This window comes from Fragaria vesca, unplaced genomic scaffold (assembly GCF_000184155.1).
Source record: "Fragaria vesca subsp. vesca unplaced genomic scaffold, FraVesHawaii_1.0 scf0513160_u, whole genome shotgun sequence".
NCBI classification, from domain to species: Eukaryota; Viridiplantae; Streptophyta; class Magnoliopsida; order Rosales; family Rosaceae; genus Fragaria; species Fragaria vesca.
In genome coordinates, this window is record NW_004443448.1 from 747051 (window position 1) to 765477 (window position 18427).

Consider the following 18427-nt stretch of genomic DNA (forward strand, 5'->3'; position numbering starts at 1 on the left):
CTTCATCTAAATCCTCAAGAGTTTGGATCGAATGAAGATGATTAGAGACATTACGGTATATCACAGCAAGATCCCTATGCAAATAGTTGAGTTGTTAACAACTCATTTAACGATAAATACGCATCGATTGGTAATGTATCATATGAGAATTTGAAAAAGAATGATACGATACAGTCATCCTTCCATCACAACAATCCAAAACGACATTATAACTAATTTTAGTTTTGCCAAACAAGATATAAAGGTGGTCCGATTATTGACCGGAAAAAACTTGTTGACCTGAAAACAAGCCGGTTATGGTACACCATTTCAAATAAACAGAAGCACACTGCTCCAAATCCACCTATACATACATACCAGAACCATAAATAAGAAATCATTCATTCAATCAAATATATTCAATAGTACCGAATCACCAAATATTCCCACCAATCTCTACATTAAAACTCACCCACCATGATCCTAGGTTTAAAGAAACATATCAACATAAGATGATTAAGATCAGAGACATATGTTTGAAAAACAAGTAGATATCATCACTACCTTTTTACAAACACACAAAATAAGCATAACATGATCAGAGTAATATTTGCTCGTCAATCTCTGATCCACAGTTAACGAAGCTTATCGCAACATACACACATAATTGACTTTCGATGTTTTTACCGCTCCACGAAATACACGGATTCTCTTCCTTTAACATTTCACCAACGAGGCGATTCGGATCGATCGTAGGGTGAGAACGTTTATAGTTACAAAAAAGAAGAAAGAAAAATATCAAATTATGAAATACAAGACAAAGACAAGAGCAAAGAGAGAGGACGAAGTAGACAAGAATAGTAGTTACTACAAAACGGCTTCAGTGGCAACATCGTAAAAATAAAGAACAAAAAAAAAGCGGAAATGACAGATAGAGAAAAAATAAAAATAAAGAAGAAGAGAAAAGGAAAGCAAATATTCACGGCTCTGAAAATGAAAGCTTTGCTTTGCTTCTGCGGAACAACGAAGCAAATCTAGACAACAAACCCCAAGTCTCTTCGTTCAACTCCCCCTCAATTTCACCGGAATCCAATTCTGTTCTGAATGCCCGGAAAATTCGCCGCCGATCCGACGCCGTTTTGATCCGGTGACCTGAGAACGGAGCAGTGAGTGATCTAGATCCGAGTTTCCGGCGCGGCATTCGTCCGATTGGCATCTCCGGAGCTGAAGCTTCGAGGTTTCGGGATCGCAGTCACTGTGAGGTCTGGAGAAGCCGGTGTTTTGATTCTGGTGTTGGTAATTCGAGTGTTACTGTGAGTAATTCCGGGAATGGTGAATTTCGGTGGTGTGATTTGGAGTTGAGCGGAGGCGTGGAGTGGTGTCAGTGGGAGCTGAATTGGAGTGTGAGTTAGGTTTTGGTTTTCGGTGGCGGTGGTTTGGTTGTGGTGGTCTGCAAACTGGCGAAATCTAGGGTTTCGGAGGTTGGTTCAGGTTGAGTTTTATTAGGTTTTGAGTGCAATTTGAGCCTCTGGTACAGTTTTCTGTAAGAATTTGTGCAATTCTGTTTTCGAAGTTTTTGGTTCGTGTTTGACTTGGTCATGCTCTGTTTGTCAATTCGTTGGTAGTGAAATTGAGTTTCATTTTGGTGCAATTTGGCGCCGACGAAGCAGAGAGGGGTTTGGTTTGTTTAGGTGAAACCGTGAGAGCAGTTAGTTTTGTTGGTGTATGATGAGTTGCTGGTTCAATTTGGAGAGATTTGGGTGGTGGTTTTGAGTTTTGAAGGTTTTAAGTGGTTAGAGATATGCCTCCTTCTCCGGCATTGAGGTGCTCTCCTGGCCGAGAGCCGAGAGGGAACCACAGACGAGGTAGGAGTTTCGAGGCTGGGATGCTTGTGAGAGAGAAAGATGAAGATCTGGCATTGTTCAATGAAATGCAGACCAGGGAGAAAGAGGATTTCTTGCTTCAGTCAGATGATCTTGAAGACACATTTTGTAAGATGACATTGATTTTATGGTTTTGGGTGGGAGTGTATAGTTGGGGAAATTCTTTTTTGTTGTTTTACTGGTACCAGGGTTTTTATTTATGTTTTTGGTTTTACAGCTACAAAATTGAGGCAATTTTCGGATTTTAAGCTGGGAATCGCCATTCCTGCACGGGGAGAGAGTAGCGACTTGCTTAATGTGGAAGAAGAGAAAAATGACTACGAGTGGTGAGTTTACTCTCTGGTATCTGAGTATTAGTTTATTGTTGCTAGCTTGCCCGTTTGATGATATGCTGATGTTTTTTTTTTCCCGCAATAACTAAAGACATGTTTAAAATGCTTCTAGGATGATTTCAATGTAACTTTCACATTTAGTGAATTTGTCCATTCCACTCTTCTGGCATCTGACCTGGCTGTTAATTCAAACTTTTCAATTAAAAAAGCCAAAATTGTTCTAACTGTCAACTTAATCACAGAGCTAAAACTCTATGGTTATCGTTTCATGGAGAAACTCATTGCATTTTTGCTCTTTTCATGATGCTTTTGAGTCAGTATCATTCGTCCTTTCTCTCTTTGTAACTGATGATATGATCTGATGTCATTGATTGAAAGATTATCAATGCCTCCCCACTCTCTTCTTGTTCCTTTCTGTCAAAGAGCTCAATTTTGATATCTGAAATTGTCTATTTAATCACAGAATAAACTAAATGGTTATGGAGTATGGTCAAATGTATTGCTTTTTTGTTCTTTTCATGATGCTTTTCAGTCAGTATATGTAGTCCTTTCTCTCATTCTAAATTCTAACTCATGAATGATCTGGTGTTATGGATTTCAAAGGTTATTAACACCTCCCTACACTCCACCATTTCCTTTCTGTCAAAGAGCTGAAATTTTGCTTACGGTAATAGTCTATTTAATCACAGAGAAAAACAATGTAGTTATTGTTTGATGAGAAATACATTGCAGTTTTGTTCTTTTCATGATGTTTTGTTAGCTAGTATCAGGAGTCCACTCCTGTTTTTCTCTATGTACTGATATAAATGATCTGGTGTTATTATTTCAAAGGTTATTGACGCCTCCTGACACCCCGCTTTTTCCATCCTTGGATAATGAGCCACCACTTGTTAATACGACAGAGAGGGGGAGACCTCGAAGTCAACCTATTTCTATATCAAGATCATCCACGGTAGGCTGTCAATATGTTTTTATGGGATTCAATTATGTTCCTTATTAGACTTCGAAATATTTTTGAAAGATTATACTGTCTTCAGTTTCCCTATGATTTACATGATGTCTGAATATTTTGCAGATGGAGAAGAGTTACCGAAGCAGCAGGGGTAGTGCTAGTCCCAGTCGCCTAAGCCCATCTCCTCGCTCTGCGAATAGTACATTACAGTCAAGAGGAAGGCCATCATCAGCACGTAACTCCAGTCCTAACCCAAGTCTACGTCCTGCTTCTCCCTCACGTCCTGCTACTCCATCACGTTCTGCTACTTCGTCACGTCCTGGTACTCCATCACGGAGACCATCTACTCCCCCTAGTAAATCCCCATCTCCTGCTCCGAGGTCTTCTACCCCTACTCCCAGGAGGATGAGCACTGGGTCCAGTGGTACTGTGGCCCCACCGGGGAGAAGGGGGACTTCTCCCGTAACGGCAAGTAGAGGGAACTCTGCTTCACCAAAAATAAAAGCATGGCAAACAAATATTCCAGGTTTCTCCAGTGATGCACCTCCTAACCTTCGCACTTCTCTTGCTGATCGACCGGCAACATATGTGAGGGGTTCCTCTCCAGCATCTAGAAGTGGGAGGGGTTCCTCACCTGCATCTGGATACAGAAGGCAGTCAATGTCTCCAACTGCTTCGAGAAGTGTCAGTTCATCTCATAGTCATGATAGAGACCCATTTAGTTCTCAGAGCAAAGGTTCCATTGCCTCTTCTGGTGACGATGATCTGGACTCCCTGCAATCTCTACCTGTGGGCAGTTTAGACCGATCAACTCCGAGAAGAGTTTCTGCTTTTTCAAACAACAGATCTGTGGCATTCTCAAAGAAATCAGCCAAACTGGTGTCTGCATCTTCTGCTCCAAAAAGATCTTTTGATTCTGCTATTCGACAAATGGTAATTTATGATCTAGTTCACTTAACAGTTGATGTGACACAATCAATATAATATGTAGTTAGCGCCCTATAATCTTACTAATTGTGGTTGCTTAGCCATTTGGGAAATCATGTTGTCTGCAAATGTGTTCTATTCTTCTTTTAGTTCTCAGAGTCTTTGGTGTGCACTGTTTTCCTACTTCAAGTAACATTTATTATGTTGGTTTAAGTGAAATTATAAAGTTCACAAAGAGATTATTATTTCACTCTCTCCTGACAATATATATTGGTCGCCAGTATGGTTAGTCTCTTTGTAATGAAATATGAAACAGCAGCATCTTTTCATTTATTTTAAACCCTATTTATTACCAATACATATCTCATAGGAGTCATGTTCATAGTATTGGTTTCTAGTATTGTTAGACTCCCTCTCCTGGTACTTCTCTTATGATGACTCTGTTCATAGTATACCAATACATATCTCATAAGAGTCATGTCTCTAATGTTGTGCAGGATCCTCGGAAAACCCCAACCCCGCAAAACATGTTTAGGCCGCTCTTGTCCAGTGTTCCGAGTAGCACCTTCTATGTTGGAAAATCAAGTTCTGCGCATCGTCCTCTGATTTCCAGGAACTCCTCAGTCACAACTAGCAGCAATGCAAGTTCTGATCTAGGTACAAGTGTTGCACATGATACTGAAGGGAGTGATCACAACCAGGATGAAATGGGCATTGAGTCTGAGAAGGTGCCATACTCTGACGGTCATGATGAAGTATTTGCCTTTGATAAGATGGATGTAGTAAACGAAGACATGGGGCATGATATTTATGATGGATCACATGACGTTCGTGATGTTGAGTTCACTAGAAGTTCTACAGTTGAGTGTGTAACTGCTGATTCCAAAGATTCTGGCTGTCCCAATATTGTGATGGAAGTTGGTCCAACCACTGAAGCTTCTCATGTTAGGGGTGATTTTTCTGAAATCAATAGTTTAGAAGACATGGAACTTTGTTTGAAATGTGGGTGCAAGTACTATGTTTCGAATGAGGTGGAAAGGCAAATTAGACTTTGTCCAGAATGCAGTAGGAAAGATAAACTTCTGAGTGTCCTGATTCTGGAGAGAGAAGTAGTTCCTGAAAAGTCCCCACCTTTGTATGAAAAAAATTTGGAAGAAGAAAAGCCTTTAGATGAAATGGAAACTGTGATAGTTGTACCTGGGTCTCCTCAGGTGAATGATCAGGAGGAACCAAAGAATTCCCTTGGTGAAGAGAATGCTGATCAAGGCCAAATTACCTACAATGAGCGAATTCATAATGGCTTAGAAGATGACTCTCTTGCAATGCCACTTGTGAAGGGAGGTGACAATGGGCTTTCCGAGCAGCAAGAGTCGCACTCCTTATCTCTTGGTAGTGCCCTACCTAACAGTGATACTGGGTTTCAGAAATCACATTATTCTAACAACTATTCAAATATGAGGGTTGACATTTCAGAAGGTACAGGCATTTCCATACTGCTGAAGAGAACTAGCAGTAGCAAGGGGGCTGCTGTTCAGGGTAGGACTTTCACAGCCACTGCCATACCTTATGAGGATCTGTCATATGCTAGAACTAGTTCTAACAGTATGAGAAGCTCCATTGGGCATGGTAGTTTCTCTGCATCATCTTCAGTTGATTATAGTCCATCTAGACAAACAGAGGCCCGTGTGCAGCGGCAATTGAGTGGCAAGAAATCAGAAAAGGAGTATAACAGACATGAAACAAACATGAAGCCCCAAAGCATTGGGTTATCAGACTTGGAGAATTTTAGACATGACACAAGCATGAAGCACCGAAGAATTGGGTCATCGCCCCATGGACCTCCAAATTATTCTCACGAAGTGTTAGGTCTTTCTTCAGACACAATTGATAACGATTTTGAGGGTACTGTTGGAAATGGGGAATATGATGGTGCAGAAGGGACACACACAACATATGAAGAATACTTGCCAACTTCAGACTGTATGGAAGCAGATGTTACCACAACTTCTACCAGGACAACTGTTGTTGAAGAGGATGAGGAAATCATTGTTAGAAGCACCAGAGCTGATGCTTCTACTTCAGAAATTTCGAGCCACACAGCTAACACTTTGTTAGAGAACAATACAGTGGCAATGTTTCCCATATGTGAAAATTCAAATGAATACAGTGAAGACTTGCAAAACAACACGAGGAGTGTTACAGGTATAGAAGCATCAGCTATAGATCCTGAGTCATCATTATTGAACAAGGAAAATATCATGCAAGACAGCAGGATTAATGGAGTGGATGTTGAAGAGATCACTAATCACAGCTCTTTGATTACAGTATCAGAAATAGAAACTGGAAAAGGTTTTCACAGCACTTCTGTTTCCATTAGCGATGATGCTTCACTTGAATCAAAGAGTACCATGGAGGACTTTCAGGAGCCTTCAACTCCAAATCCTTCTGAGAGTAATCTGACATCTTCTATTCCAGAGACCACCACCACCAATCATACACATGGCATCCTAGGTATGATATGTATTGCATATGATACGAGCAATATTTTGTTGTTGTTGTTGCCTGTTTTAAGTTTTGATAGGACTATAAGAGATATCTGGAGCTTGAGTCTATTGCCCCCCGCCACACACACACACACAAAAGAAAAATTGTTTTCTAGTGCCACCCAAGGACATTGTCTGTCATACCTTGGTTTTTATTTCTCATACTCACCTTGTATTTAGGATGCTAGTATGCATCCCAAAAAGTAAACCTTTGCTGCAATCCATGCACTCGCTGAGAAAATGGAAGATGGATCGACTTTTTAGGAATGTTGATAACAATTTTCTATCATCTACCTCCAGTTCTCAGATGTTTCAATGTTTGACTACTTTACCCCATTCCAATAAAATTGAATAAGCATGACACATTAGTCTAAGCTTTAATTTCTTGTGAGCACTGACTCTGAACCATGTCATACATGACATATGTTCCTTCTGCATTATGAAATTGGGAAGATTTAGTGGTCAAGAGTTACCTTACTTATTTCCTGCAGACCTTGATTACCTTCTCATTTCCATACCCATATTTGACCCTTTTTATAGATTTGGGGATGCTATGAAATCCATCTGAAGTACAGTTTAGAAATTCAAGATTATGTGTATTATTGACTTCAAAAGCGAATATTGTGGGGAGTTCATGTTTTGAACTAATACATAAATTATTTTATGATAGCTGTCACTTGGCTTTTCTAGTTGAAAGATGTCAAGAACCATGGTGACCACACTCTATGCATGCATGCTCACGTGTCTTTTGTGCTTTAAGCTTGGTTTTGACATGTAATTAGAGTGATTAGCTGACAAGTTCTGTATGTTTTTTCAGAAGAGGAATCAACAGTAATGGTTGAGTGTCAAGGCCGAAGCAAAGCAAGAAGCCTAACACTGGAAGAGGCAACTGATACGATACTCTTATGCAGCTCCATTGTCCATGATCTGGCCTACCAGGCTGCAACAATAGCAATAGAAAAGGAGCAGTCAGTACCATTAGAAGGTTCGCAGCCTACGGTTACAATACTGGGGAAATCCACTCCCGAGAGAAAGGAATCGCGTGGCAGAATCGTCAGTAGACGCTCTGTAAAATCTCAAAAGGGTAGGCAAAAGCGGTTGGAAACAGATGCAGGATCCCTTGCAAGTAAGACTGAGAATGACGAGAATGAGAATGAGAATGTTGACGAGTCTTTGCAACAACGGCCTGTAGGGCTTCCTCCTAACAAGTCAGACGGCATGAAGCCCCCAAAGCTGGAATCCAAGTGCAACTGCACGATAATGTGAAAGTATTTATCTCGTGCCAGCCCTGCTCACAGTGCCCGCCTTGCACTTTTGGCCACTCCGTTAAGTGTTTCCTAGGGAGGTGATACCGCCGAGTACTTGTATTTTAGTGATTGAAATGTTTGAAGGGCTGTTTGGGCGGTTGCCAATTGTTTGTGTTGGTCGATAATCCTATATATCTGTAAGAATGCCACGCTGTTTTGATGACGTAATTGTAAAGTTTTCGCTTGTCATTAGGCTGATAATAGTGAGAGATAGAGAGAGAGGCATTGGAGGTTTAATTTGTGTTTTGCTCCAGCCTCCAGTTCCCACATTCTTGTTAGTGAATCAGTGATTCCCTGCTCTCTGGTTCAGGTCCTCCGTTAGAGCAAGTGTGAAAGCAAACCCATTCATTCATATTCGTTATGATTTGTTTCCAAATAATTTACTTTTATCGTGTTCATATCTTAACCGAGCATAAATAAATCTTCCCTCTAGCGTTTCAATTTTTCGGATTATAATTTACCCAAAGAACATTCTGTCATACCTTAGTTCTTACTTCATATTACAATTCTTTTTCAACCGTTTCGGCTTACGAGTTAGGACAATTATTTGTATATTGAGATAGAAAATTGAAATTTGCACTCCTTATTTTACACTTCATGTTCTCTTTGGGTACTCATAAAATATTTAACTAAAAAAATTGAATATTGAGATAGAAAATTGAAATTTGCACTCCTTATTTTACACTTCATGTTCTCTTTTGGTACTCAAAAAATATTTAACTAAAAAAAAAAAGAAGAGAGTGTGGATTGTAAAATAAAGAATGTAAATTACTAAATTTCACTCCCGCTACACAAATTCCACCATTCCGAAACCCCATTACCTTTCACCATTCTGAAACCCTGGTACCTATCGGACCTGACCCGCCATCCAACCCGTCTCCTCTTCATCTTTGTTCATAACTTATCTGATAGAAATTTAGACTCCAATCAGTGTCGGCGGGATTTAAAAACCCTATTTTTTTATTTTTTTTTGTCTGGCGGGGAAAATCATTTTTGTGATAAGATAAATTTTTGGCGGGAAAATCAGGGGACAAGTACCGGAGCTGAAAGTGTTTCAGTCAATTTCCCAAATTGAGCATGGAGTCCGATTCAGACTCAGACGGCTCTCATATCTCGGCAACTCCGCCACGACCAAAGCCGCCTCCAAAGCCCACCCTAATCTCCTCCCAGTCATCCAGACCTAAGTCGTCCTCTAAGTCCAACTCAAAAGCCAAAAAGCTCTTCTCCGATCCACCCGTACCCGCCAGACCCGACCCGGCACCCGACCCGTTTCCGCCTCTCCCCTCCGATTTACCTTTCCAGATACTCCGACACCCGCCCGCGAACCCCGCCGTCGATTCTTCCTCCAAATCGGCGCCGTGGTTCTCGAAGAATCGACGAGTCAGCATCGATTTCGATCCGGCCGCGTACGACCCGCCGTCTTCTTTCTCAGCGCCGGAGAACTCAAAGCCTCAGCCGGAGGCTGGTATCGCTCAGTCTGGTTCCGCTTGGGTCCCGCCGCTGCAACCGGAGCCCAAAGTTGAAGCTAGGTCAGGGTTTCCAGCCAAAATTGTGAGGAACGTGAATCTGATTCGAGGTAATGCTCCTCTGCCGCCGGTGAAGCTCAAAGGCGGAGCCGAAGGCAACTTCGTGAAGCTCAACCTGAACGGAAGGAAGCGGAAGTTTCTGAACAAGGGCAGAAGAGGTAGTTCCAGTTCTTCTTCAGGTCGCCGGAAGTTTTACCGGAAAGGTAAAAGAAAATTGACGGCGCAAGACGGAAATGAAGACGAAGCTAATGGCGATGAAGTCACGGATGCAATTTCGGAGCAGCAGACTCGGAGCCAGGACAGTAAAAAGGCCAAGAAATTCGACCTGGAAGCGTTTGAGGAGGTGGTTGCGGCGGCGAGGGAGGAGAGTTCTGATGAGAATTTGATGAAGTTGTTGAAGGTTACTTATGGCTATGATTCGTTCCGGGATGGGCAGTTGGAGGCAATCAAGAATGTGCTTGCCGGAGAGTCCATGATGGTGGTTTTGCCGACAGGTGCTGGCAAGTCGTTGTGTTATCAGTTGCCTGCTGTCATTTTACCTGGGGTGACTTTGGTGGTTAGTCCATTGATTGCTTTGATGATTGATCAGCTTAAACAGCTTCCTTATATGATTCGCGGCGGTCTTCTTTGTAGTAGTCAGGTAGATCATACTTGCTTATATCTCATTGCTTCAATGTAGGCTTGGTTTGAAGAACTAATGAGTTCTAATGTGGTTTGATTTTGTTGTTTTAGACAATGGAAGAAGTTTCCGGGACGATTAGGATGGTTCAAGAAGGGGGGATAAAAGTGAGTATGATCACTCAAATGTGCTGGTATAGTATTCAATTTGATACTGTATCTAGTGTTTTAGAGAGAACTGACGGCTTGCGGATTATGTTGTAGGTGCTTTTCGTATCCCCAGAGAGATTCTTGAATGCAGAATTCCTGTCTATATTTTCTGCCACCCCGATATCTCTTGTTGTGGTGGATGAAGCTCACTGTGTATCTGAATGGTGAGTGAATAGACGAATGGTCTGGCCGTTGCACCAACCGTTGTCTTCTTAGCCTTTTGTTTGTGTGAATAAATGAGTTTTATTGTCTGGTTATCTTACCTGACCTTAATTTCTTATTGCATATAAAATACTTACATTTTTAGAGTTTTTCAGGTCGCACAATTTCCGGCCATCATATATGAGGCTCAGAGCTTCTATGCTTCGTTCCAAGCTCAATGTGAACTGCATTCTTGCTATGACAGCTACCGCCACAGCTACAACTTTGAGTTCTGTCATGTCAGCTTTAGAGATTCCTCTGACCAATCTCATTCAAAAAGCCAACCTAAGGGATAATTTACAACTATCAGTTACATCAAGTGGAAATAGGCAAGTTTTTGTGACACGCGTTTTTCCTCCCTCTGCTTTCTCAGCTTTCGTACATCATTAACTTAATCTTTTGCGACTAAAACAGAATGAAAGATCTGCTGAAGTTGATCAAGTCTACTTCCTTCAAGGATGTTCAGAGTATCATTATCTACTGCAAGTTTCAGGTATACATATTCTATCTTGTTTTGTTTAGATGTTTGTGATACCGTTGATTCTAGGGTGGTATATAGGATACAGTTTTCAAAAAGCTTTTCTGTGGAAAAAAAATACCATTGGATAATACATCGACTTATTATTTATGTCTTCTTGCAACGAATGTCATTCTTTCTTAATGCTCATTACTTTGGATGAATATAGTTTGACATTTTCAATTTTGAGTGGAAACTAATCCTTGACTTCTGATTTTGCAGTTTGAAACAGAAATGATAAGCAGATACTTATGTGACAACAATATCAATGCAAAGGTTGGTTTTCCATTCTCAATTGCTTGATGCATGTAACTACTCTTGACAATGAATGTTAACATCTGATAACAGTATCGTAAAATGCTATTCAGAGTTACCATAGTGGCATCCCTTCAAAAGATCGTACTCGTGTGCAGGAGTTATTCTTTAATAACAAAATTCGAGTGGTGAGTTATTCAAGCCTCAATCCTGAAATTAAAACTTTCACCCTTTCTTTCTCGACAAGTAGAAAAGTCAACTTTCAGTTTCTTGGTCATTGACTAGTATGTTTTGATCGAAGGTTGTTGCAACTGTGGCCTTCGGCATGGGCCTTGACAAGAGGGACATTGGCTCTGTAAGAAAACTATACTCATAACTAGTTCTTTGTTTTACATCTACTAGATACTTTCATATTAGTTCCTTGTCACTCTCTTGTGGCTCTCCAGCCTAATTCTTCTTCCTCCCAAGGGTTCTGTAGGTCAGTGATATTCTTTTGCCTATTCTATCTGGCTTATCTTTCCCAGATTAGTTTCGTTCAACTGTAACCTGAGAAAGACAGCATTTATAGTGTGTACTTCTTTATCATGTTAAATGTATCAATTGCACATTAACTAGCTTTTTAGAAACTTCAGAAAAAATAACTGGCATTTCTTCTTAATGAGAAAAAGCTATGATCCATTCAATTTGCCCTGTCTAGTTTTTCTTTCATGCATTGTTGCACACACAAACACGTGTGCAGACCTGGTTAATTCATGATGCAGTATGCTTGCTGGTTTTGTTGCGTCATTGTTTTTAGATTTCTGTATTTATAGATTGCATATTGTTTCAGGTGATTCATTACACCATACCAGAAAGCTTGGAGGAATATGTTCAGGTGGAACTTTTTTTTTCTAGCAAATGCCTGTTCGAAAAGTCGTTCTTTATGTCTTACTTTGTTAACAAAATGGATGATCATATTTTGTAGGAGATCGGAAGAGCTGGACGGGATGGAAGGACTTCCAATTGCCATCTCTATTTTGACGACACCACATTTTTCAAACTTCGAAGTCTTATGTATAGGTAGTTGAATGAGTTACATATTAAATTTATTGTATCCAGGTTTACATTGGTTTATACAGTTCTGAGCAACTTATCTGAATCGTTTTTTCAGTGATGGTGTGGATGAATATGTGGTAAACAAATTCCTCTGCCAGATATTCACCAGTAATGAGAACTTTCAGGGAAAAACTTGCTCATTGGTTAAAGAAACTGCATCTCGCAAGTTTGATATGAAAGAAGAGGTCTGTCCGTGTTGCTATTCTGTTCAGTATCCTGAATTTTCTTGTCAACTTAAAACAGAAGATGTCCTTTACTAGGAGTTTAAGACTTCATGCCCTGAGATGCTTGGTTTCTGTATTTGTTTTTGCAGGTGATGCTCACAATTCTAACGCAGTTGGAGTTGGGTGAAGTGCAGTATTTGCATTTACTTCCAGAGATCAATGTAACTTGCATTTTGAACTTTCATAAGGTAGGCAGCTGATATGGTTTGAGGTTTCTGTTTGTTGCACAGTAAATGCTGTTATGATAATCGGGATCATTGCAACAGTACGTGGAGATTCTTTCATACAATCACCTATGGCTGTACATTTAAGAGTTCACAGATAAATCAGTTGTCCGTCTGACTACTAGTTGGGCAAAAGCATATATTTTTCATGACCGTCTCTTAGTTCTGTGTTATAATTATTAACATTACAAAGTTGACCTATAGATGCTTGAATGCAGACTTCTCCAGTTTTGCTTGCTGGAAAGGATGTTCTTATTGCAGCAATTCTGAAGAAGTAAGTATGAGTCTTTTGTAACTTGGTTTTTACTAAGAAACATGTGCTGAATCAAGTTATATTTATTTTTCAGGTCTGAGATTAAGCAAGGACAATATGTATTTGACATACCGACTATAGCAAATAGCATTGGAGTTACAACGACCATCCTATCCAACCATTTACAGAATTTAAAGGTTTGTATACATTTTAAGCAAATCATAGATGAAAGAAAATTTACTACTCGGTTGGATCATGACACCTACCTTTATCATTCTCAAATTTCAACATATATATTTTACTTCTTGTAAGGAGAGGAATTGTTTAAACTTATGCCACCCTAAATCTATATCAAGCCATTTCTTGTGATGTTTTATAGGACTTTAAATTCACAGAATGGGTTTTTAAAAGCTACCATGTTTTAGTATCTTCTATAGATTGAAAACCTCTCTCTCTCTCTCTCTCATATTCATGTAGCCTTTTCTCTTTTTTGTCTTATTATTTTAGGTGAAAGGAGAAGTAACATACGAAGTGAAGGACCAGGCCTTCTGTTATACAATCAAGGAGGTCCCTGTAGATCTTTGTTCTCTATCAGCACAGCTTACAAATTGGCTATCAGATATTGAAAGTTGTAAGGTAATTAAAAGTATCATTAGTATGCTATCCTGGTTAAAGCTGTTTGTCAATTTCAATAAGCACGCCACTGCTTACAGATGTTCATTAACAATGTGCACTTGAAGATCCTGAGTTTGTCATTGTAAATTTGTTATAGTGCATCCGATAGGAAACATGTTGAAACTTTGCTAATGTGGCCTATCCACAAAACCATTTGTAAAAGACGTTCTAGCGCTTCTTGGGTGTTAGATCCACTGGATGGTGCAGCTCTTTTATTTTTTTTTTATTTCTGTGCGCATATTCATCATTTACCTGCTTATGATTTAGGTCCGGAAGTTGGATGCGATGTATAATGCAGCAGTCTCTGCTGTTGATGCATGTGAGAAGATGGAAGGTTGTTCTGATGGCCAGCAAACACTATGTTTGCAAAGGAAGATTTTGGAGTATTTCAATGGAGAAGATGATTTTAATGTCCCTAATAATATGGGTAAAAGCAGGTTGGTACAGTTCGCTCTCATGTTGAAACTTAAAACCATTTTAATCATATTGCTTTATCCGCATGCTTTATTGGTAGACATGAATGTTCCCTTTTCCTAACTTTATACTTACTGATGACATTATTATTTACTTGTGCAGCCCCTTTTTGCAAGCAGATATAAAAGTAAGAACCTAGAAATTCACTTGCATTCAATATTATAGACCGCTCATGCTTGGCAGTAATCTAAGATATTGGCTCTTCATGACTGGACAGGTGTTCCTAAAGAGCAATTCACAGGCCAAATACACCCCCAGAGCTGTTGCAAGGATAATGCATGGCATTCCAAGTCCAGCATATACTTCTGCATTTTGGTCTAAAACTCACTTCTGGTAAGTACAGTAAAGTTGTTTGAGCTACTTGATTTGGAGATGTGCTTTCATATGTTTTGAAGTCCTTCATCAGGAACAAATTGAGGTGATATGCTAATCTGCATTGCAGGGGAAGATATACACATATAGACTTCCAGGCGGTAATGGAAGCAGCAAAGGCGGAATTGATCAATTTTGTGAGAAAGGATGCAGTCTAGTTGTTTTTGAGCCAAACACCCTTTCTTGTTTGGTGATCCAGAGGAGGACTACTGAAGGTAACAAAAAGTTGGGATTGTCAGATCTTTAGATTTTCTCCAACTGGTTGTTCAGTCCAGTTGAAGAATTATGTTATTTTTCCCATTCTTGCAGTCTGGAAAAGATCGACATCTTCAGCCAGCATGGAACATTTTCAACAGTGATGAATTCTCAACTCTGGTGCTATAGATACAAGTTATGGTAGGTAAGCACTACGCTGCGCCCATCTTTCTCCTATGTTTCAGTGTCAGCTGAGGCTTTGCCAAGTCGGGCAGCTTTTGTGAATGCATTAGCACCTACTGGATGCTTCTGGCATTCCTTTTTGCAAACAGGAGAGGCAAAAGCCAAAATCTACAAGGACAGAGTCACAGAGGCGTTGATTATTGAGGTTGACGTCATATTTGAAGTTACGTATGATGATTTGGTCCAAGTAGAATACACGAGCAGGTTCAAGTTGTAATAATGCATCTATCAGAAAGTCCTAGAGCCATCATGCTAGAGTTCTGTACACGAAAGGTGGCAAGGGGGAGGCGCCAAGCAAAGTTGGAATTGTGTCTAAAGCAAAGTAAATTGGACGTATTATTATCATGAAATGTCAAATCAGTTCCCTATTTGTGCCTAGTTCACAGATTATCCAACCTGATTCCATGTCCTGGGACTAACTTGGACTGTTGATCCAACTCACTATTGTAGGAGTTTTTAGTTTGGGATCAAAATTTATCGATTTATAAACAGACTAGATCTATAGACCTATTTATATGCCGGTTATTGTTCAAATATTTTAGTCTTTGACTTGTACATAATCAATTTTTCGGTTTCAAGAAAATAAACATGATCACTTGAATGAAAGATAAGACTAAATTGTATCTTTCAATTGAAGCCTTTTCTTTTCCAATTAGTAATGTTCTAGAACCGAGTTTTGTTATACGTATTTAATCGTTTTTCAAAACTATATGGCAAACCAAAAACTCAGCTTTACAAACCACCCATTTGCATAACTTGCACAACTCTCACTCACGGTGTTCATCTCATCTAAAGTTTATACAAAGAGTAAAGAAAGCAAACAAAGAGCAAGAGGAGAAGCCATGAATGCCATAATGGGCATATTCTAGTAACGTTGGGGAGCAAAGGATGGCATATTCATATCACTATTCACTTATTCATAGCTAAAAAATAAAAGAAAAGAAAATTTAAGAAGCAAAGACCGTTAGTTATACCCAAGAAAGATAGAAGGAAGCAACCAAACCATATCAGACCAAGAAAACAAAGACCTGACTCCGCCATAGCTCCAAGAAACAAAGAACCCACCTTTACATTCATACAAGATATAACGACACCATAAACGCTAAACCCTTCTCAATTCTCACGTCCAATTCAGATTTCAGCTTCTGGGTTTTGATTGGATTGGGATTTCACCTCAGAAAGTCATCAGCTTTGGGATTGAAGGACATGGGTGAGGTGGCGGCAGCTGCGTCTTCTTCTTCTTCGTCTTCAATCTTCACCAACTACCCTCTTCTCTCTGCTCTCATAGCTTTCGCTCTTGCCCAATTCATCAAGCTCTTCACCACCTGGTACTTGTCTTTCTTTCTCCTTTGAGACCCTGTTCTTCAATTTTGGATCTTACCCAGTTCATAATCCTGGTTTTCTTGCTTGTGGAGAAAGAAAGATACTGAATTGAACTATACCCTTGATTGCTTTTGTCGAGTTATGATTGCCCGGATCTTCGTTCTTGATGTGAAACAAAACCACAATGAGCATTAAGCAAATACCAATCAAGCATTGCTTGCATTTCAGAGTAAAATTATAGATTGATGAGTTTATGATTAGTTCGAAATGGTATATGAAACTGAGCAAACCTTAATGGGGATGTGTTGTTTTTGCGTTTTGTGAGAAGAGAGTAGAGATGTTGGAAACTTGTGATTGTCAATAATTTGTTTAGCCTAAGAGTCTTAAAATTTGATAGATTTGCAGGTACAAGGAAAGAAGATGGGATATTAAGCAGCTTATTGGATCCGGGGGAATGCCATCATCTCATTCTGCGACTGTTACTGCTATTGCTACAGCCATTGGGTTTCAAGAGGGCGTCGGTGGATCACTCTTTGCAATTGCACTGGTCTTAGCATGTGTTGTAAGTTCCCTCTCTTCATTTTGTATAATTTGCAGAAAGCATTTGGCCTTCCATGTTTACTTTAGATTGCTCTACTCTCTACTCATTTCTGAAGTTTGAAGACAACTTTTAGCTTTGGATTTCGTTGTTATTATCACAGATGATGATTATATAATGATAGTGTGTTTCACAGGCTTAAAACATTTTGAAACAAACTTTTAGGGGATCTCCTAATCTAGAAAATGTATGTGATCATGAATTTACATAATTTGTACATCATGCGGATCTTTGATGGATAAAACTTTATGGCAGGTGATGTATGATGCAACCGGTGTAAGATTACAGGCTGGACGTCAAGCAGAGGTTTGATGTTTTTGCTTAAACTTGTTCTCTTTTAAGTCATTGCTACAGTTCTTTTCATCTTCTTGTGTCATTTGGTTTATCAAAGAATAGACTGCAGACATGCTTTGTTGTTTGGCTGCAATGTTTCAGAAATATTCTTCAGATAGTTCAGCCTCATGATATCCTATTTGAATTTTGGTTGATTTTGTTATATGTATTAACAGTGATTGGATATTGTCCAGGTTTTGAATCAAATTGTGTACGAACTTCCCTCTGAGCATCCTCTGGCTGAGAGCAGACCACTGCGTGAACTTCTTGGCCACACACCCCCTCAGGTTCTCTATATTGAACTAATTTGACTCTGTAATTGGTTATTGGATTTTGATTGTGTATCGATGACTACAACTTTGATATACTTAAAAACAAACCGTTTTATGACGATTGTTATTCCCATTTGACAGGTTATTGCTGGTGGGATTCTTGGAGTTGTCACAGCAACCATAGGTCATTTGATAATCTTGGCTACTAGTCATATATGATGCCCAAATGGGTTAACATCCCCAGATAGATAGTGATACAATGTAACAGGATCTCTTATTGTCACATCTCCTGTTACATGTTTGGATTGCACATTTGCAGATCCCTCATCACATGTGGTTTATTCTTTCTCAAACTTACATATAGGTCTTCCTGCCCATAATCCAGTTAGCATGTCCTTGCTTTGTGTATAAACACTAGCATGCTGATAAAATTTGATTGACTTCATAGCTTTTCCTGAATAGTTTCGTTTCAAATAATATTTGTAGCATGCTCATGAACTAGAATATGCTTTTGTCCTTCTTGCTCAGACATGAACTTGCTAGAAGGCGGAATCAATGAGCTTAGGTGGAATCAATCAGCTAGAGAGAGAGGGTTTTTATAAATGAAAGATGGTGATCACGGGAATCCTAACCAAATCCTAATCAACGGCAGAGCCCCTGGTTCCACTAATAGGCAAATGAATGGTGAATTTGAATCTGCACTTAAGTTTTATCATCAGTACCCCAGAAGATCTATTAAGTTTTTAGGTTCTTAAAGCATATAATTTACGCTTTGTATGCCTGTTTTTGTTTCTATATTTTTCACAAAATTGATATTTCCTTTGCCTAATAGGATTTAGGAGTAAATCATTGAATTGAGACTATATGAAGATGATGAAACAAGACTATGATTGCCT

At 39.5% G+C, this 18427-nt stretch overlaps 3 protein-coding genes across 3 annotated transcripts; all 3 read left to right on the plus strand.

Moving 5' to 3' along the window:
• Positions 1–1003: 1003 nt before the first annotated feature.
• On the plus strand, positions 1004–8296 carry LOC101298858. Its single transcript, XM_004310000.1, has 6 exons — positions 1004–1970; positions 2080–2188; positions 3026–3146; positions 3270–4079; positions 4571–6584; positions 7434–8296. Exons 1-6 carry the CDS (start codon positions 1781–1783, stop codon positions 7880–7882), a joined length of 3693 nt encoding a protein of 1230 aa, XP_004310048.1. The 5' UTR covers positions 1004–1780; the 3' UTR covers positions 7883–8296.
• Positions 8297–9000: 704 nt separating this feature from the next.
• LOC101295100 (ATP-dependent DNA helicase Q-like 5-like) lies at positions 9001–15000 on the plus strand. Its single transcript, XM_004310143.1, has 20 exons — positions 9001–10089; positions 10182–10235; positions 10332–10441; positions 10595–10807; positions 10893–10971; positions 11218–11271; positions 11364–11438; positions 11552–11605; positions 12080–12124; positions 12215–12309; positions 12401–12530; positions 12659–12757; positions 13012–13067; positions 13141–13243; positions 13554–13682; positions 13989–14158; positions 14298–14322; positions 14413–14528; positions 14638–14782; positions 14877–15000. The coding sequence occupies exons 1-19, from the start codon at positions 9001–9003 to the stop codon at positions 14723–14725; spliced, it is 2784 nt and encodes a 927-aa protein (XP_004310191.1). The 3' UTR covers positions 14726–14782; positions 14877–15000.
• Positions 15001–16023: 1023 nt separating this feature from the next.
• Positions 16024–18033, plus strand: LOC101299153 (uncharacterized membrane protein YuiD-like). Its single transcript, XM_004310001.1, has 5 exons — positions 16024–16333; positions 16734–16890; positions 17182–17232; positions 17454–17546; positions 17673–18033. Exons 1-5 carry the CDS (start codon positions 16212–16214, stop codon positions 17748–17750), a joined length of 501 nt encoding a protein of 166 aa, XP_004310049.1. The 5' UTR covers positions 16024–16211; the 3' UTR covers positions 17751–18033.
• The last annotated feature ends 394 nt before the right edge of the window (positions 18034–18427 follow it).

Coding starts and splice junctions, on each gene's coding strand:
- LOC101298858 (XM_004310000.1), top strand. CDS start 1,781: ATGCCTCCTTCTCCGGCATTGAGGTGCTCTCCTGGCCGAGAGCCGAGA. Junction 1,971..2,079: donor TGATCTTGAAGACACATTTT/GTAAGATGACAT, acceptor TTGGTTTTACAG/CTACAAAATTGAGGCAATTT. Junction 4,080..4,570: donor ATTCTGCTATTCGACAAATG/GTAATTTATGAT, acceptor AATGTTGTGCAG/GATCCTCGGAAAACCCCAAC.
- LOC101295100 (XM_004310143.1), top strand. CDS start 9,001: ATGGAGTCCGATTCAGACTCAGACGGCTCTCATATCTCGGCAACTCCG. Junction 11,606..12,079: donor ACAAGAGGGACATTGGCTCT/GTAAGAAAACTA, acceptor ATATTGTTTCAG/GTGATTCATTACACCATACC. Junction 14,323..14,412: donor TTTTGCAAGCAGATATAAAA/GTAAGAACCTAG, acceptor ATGACTGGACAG/GTGTTCCTAAAGAGCAATTC.
- LOC101299153 (XM_004310001.1), top strand. CDS start 16,212: ATGGGTGAGGTGGCGGCAGCTGCGTCTTCTTCTTCTTCGTCTTCAATC. Junction 16,891..17,181: donor CACTGGTCTTAGCATGTGTT/GTAAGTTCCCTC, acceptor ACTTTATGGCAG/GTGATGTATGATGCAACCGG. Junction 17,233..17,453: donor AGGCTGGACGTCAAGCAGAG/GTTTGATGTTTT, acceptor GATATTGTCCAG/GTTTTGAATCAAATTGTGTA.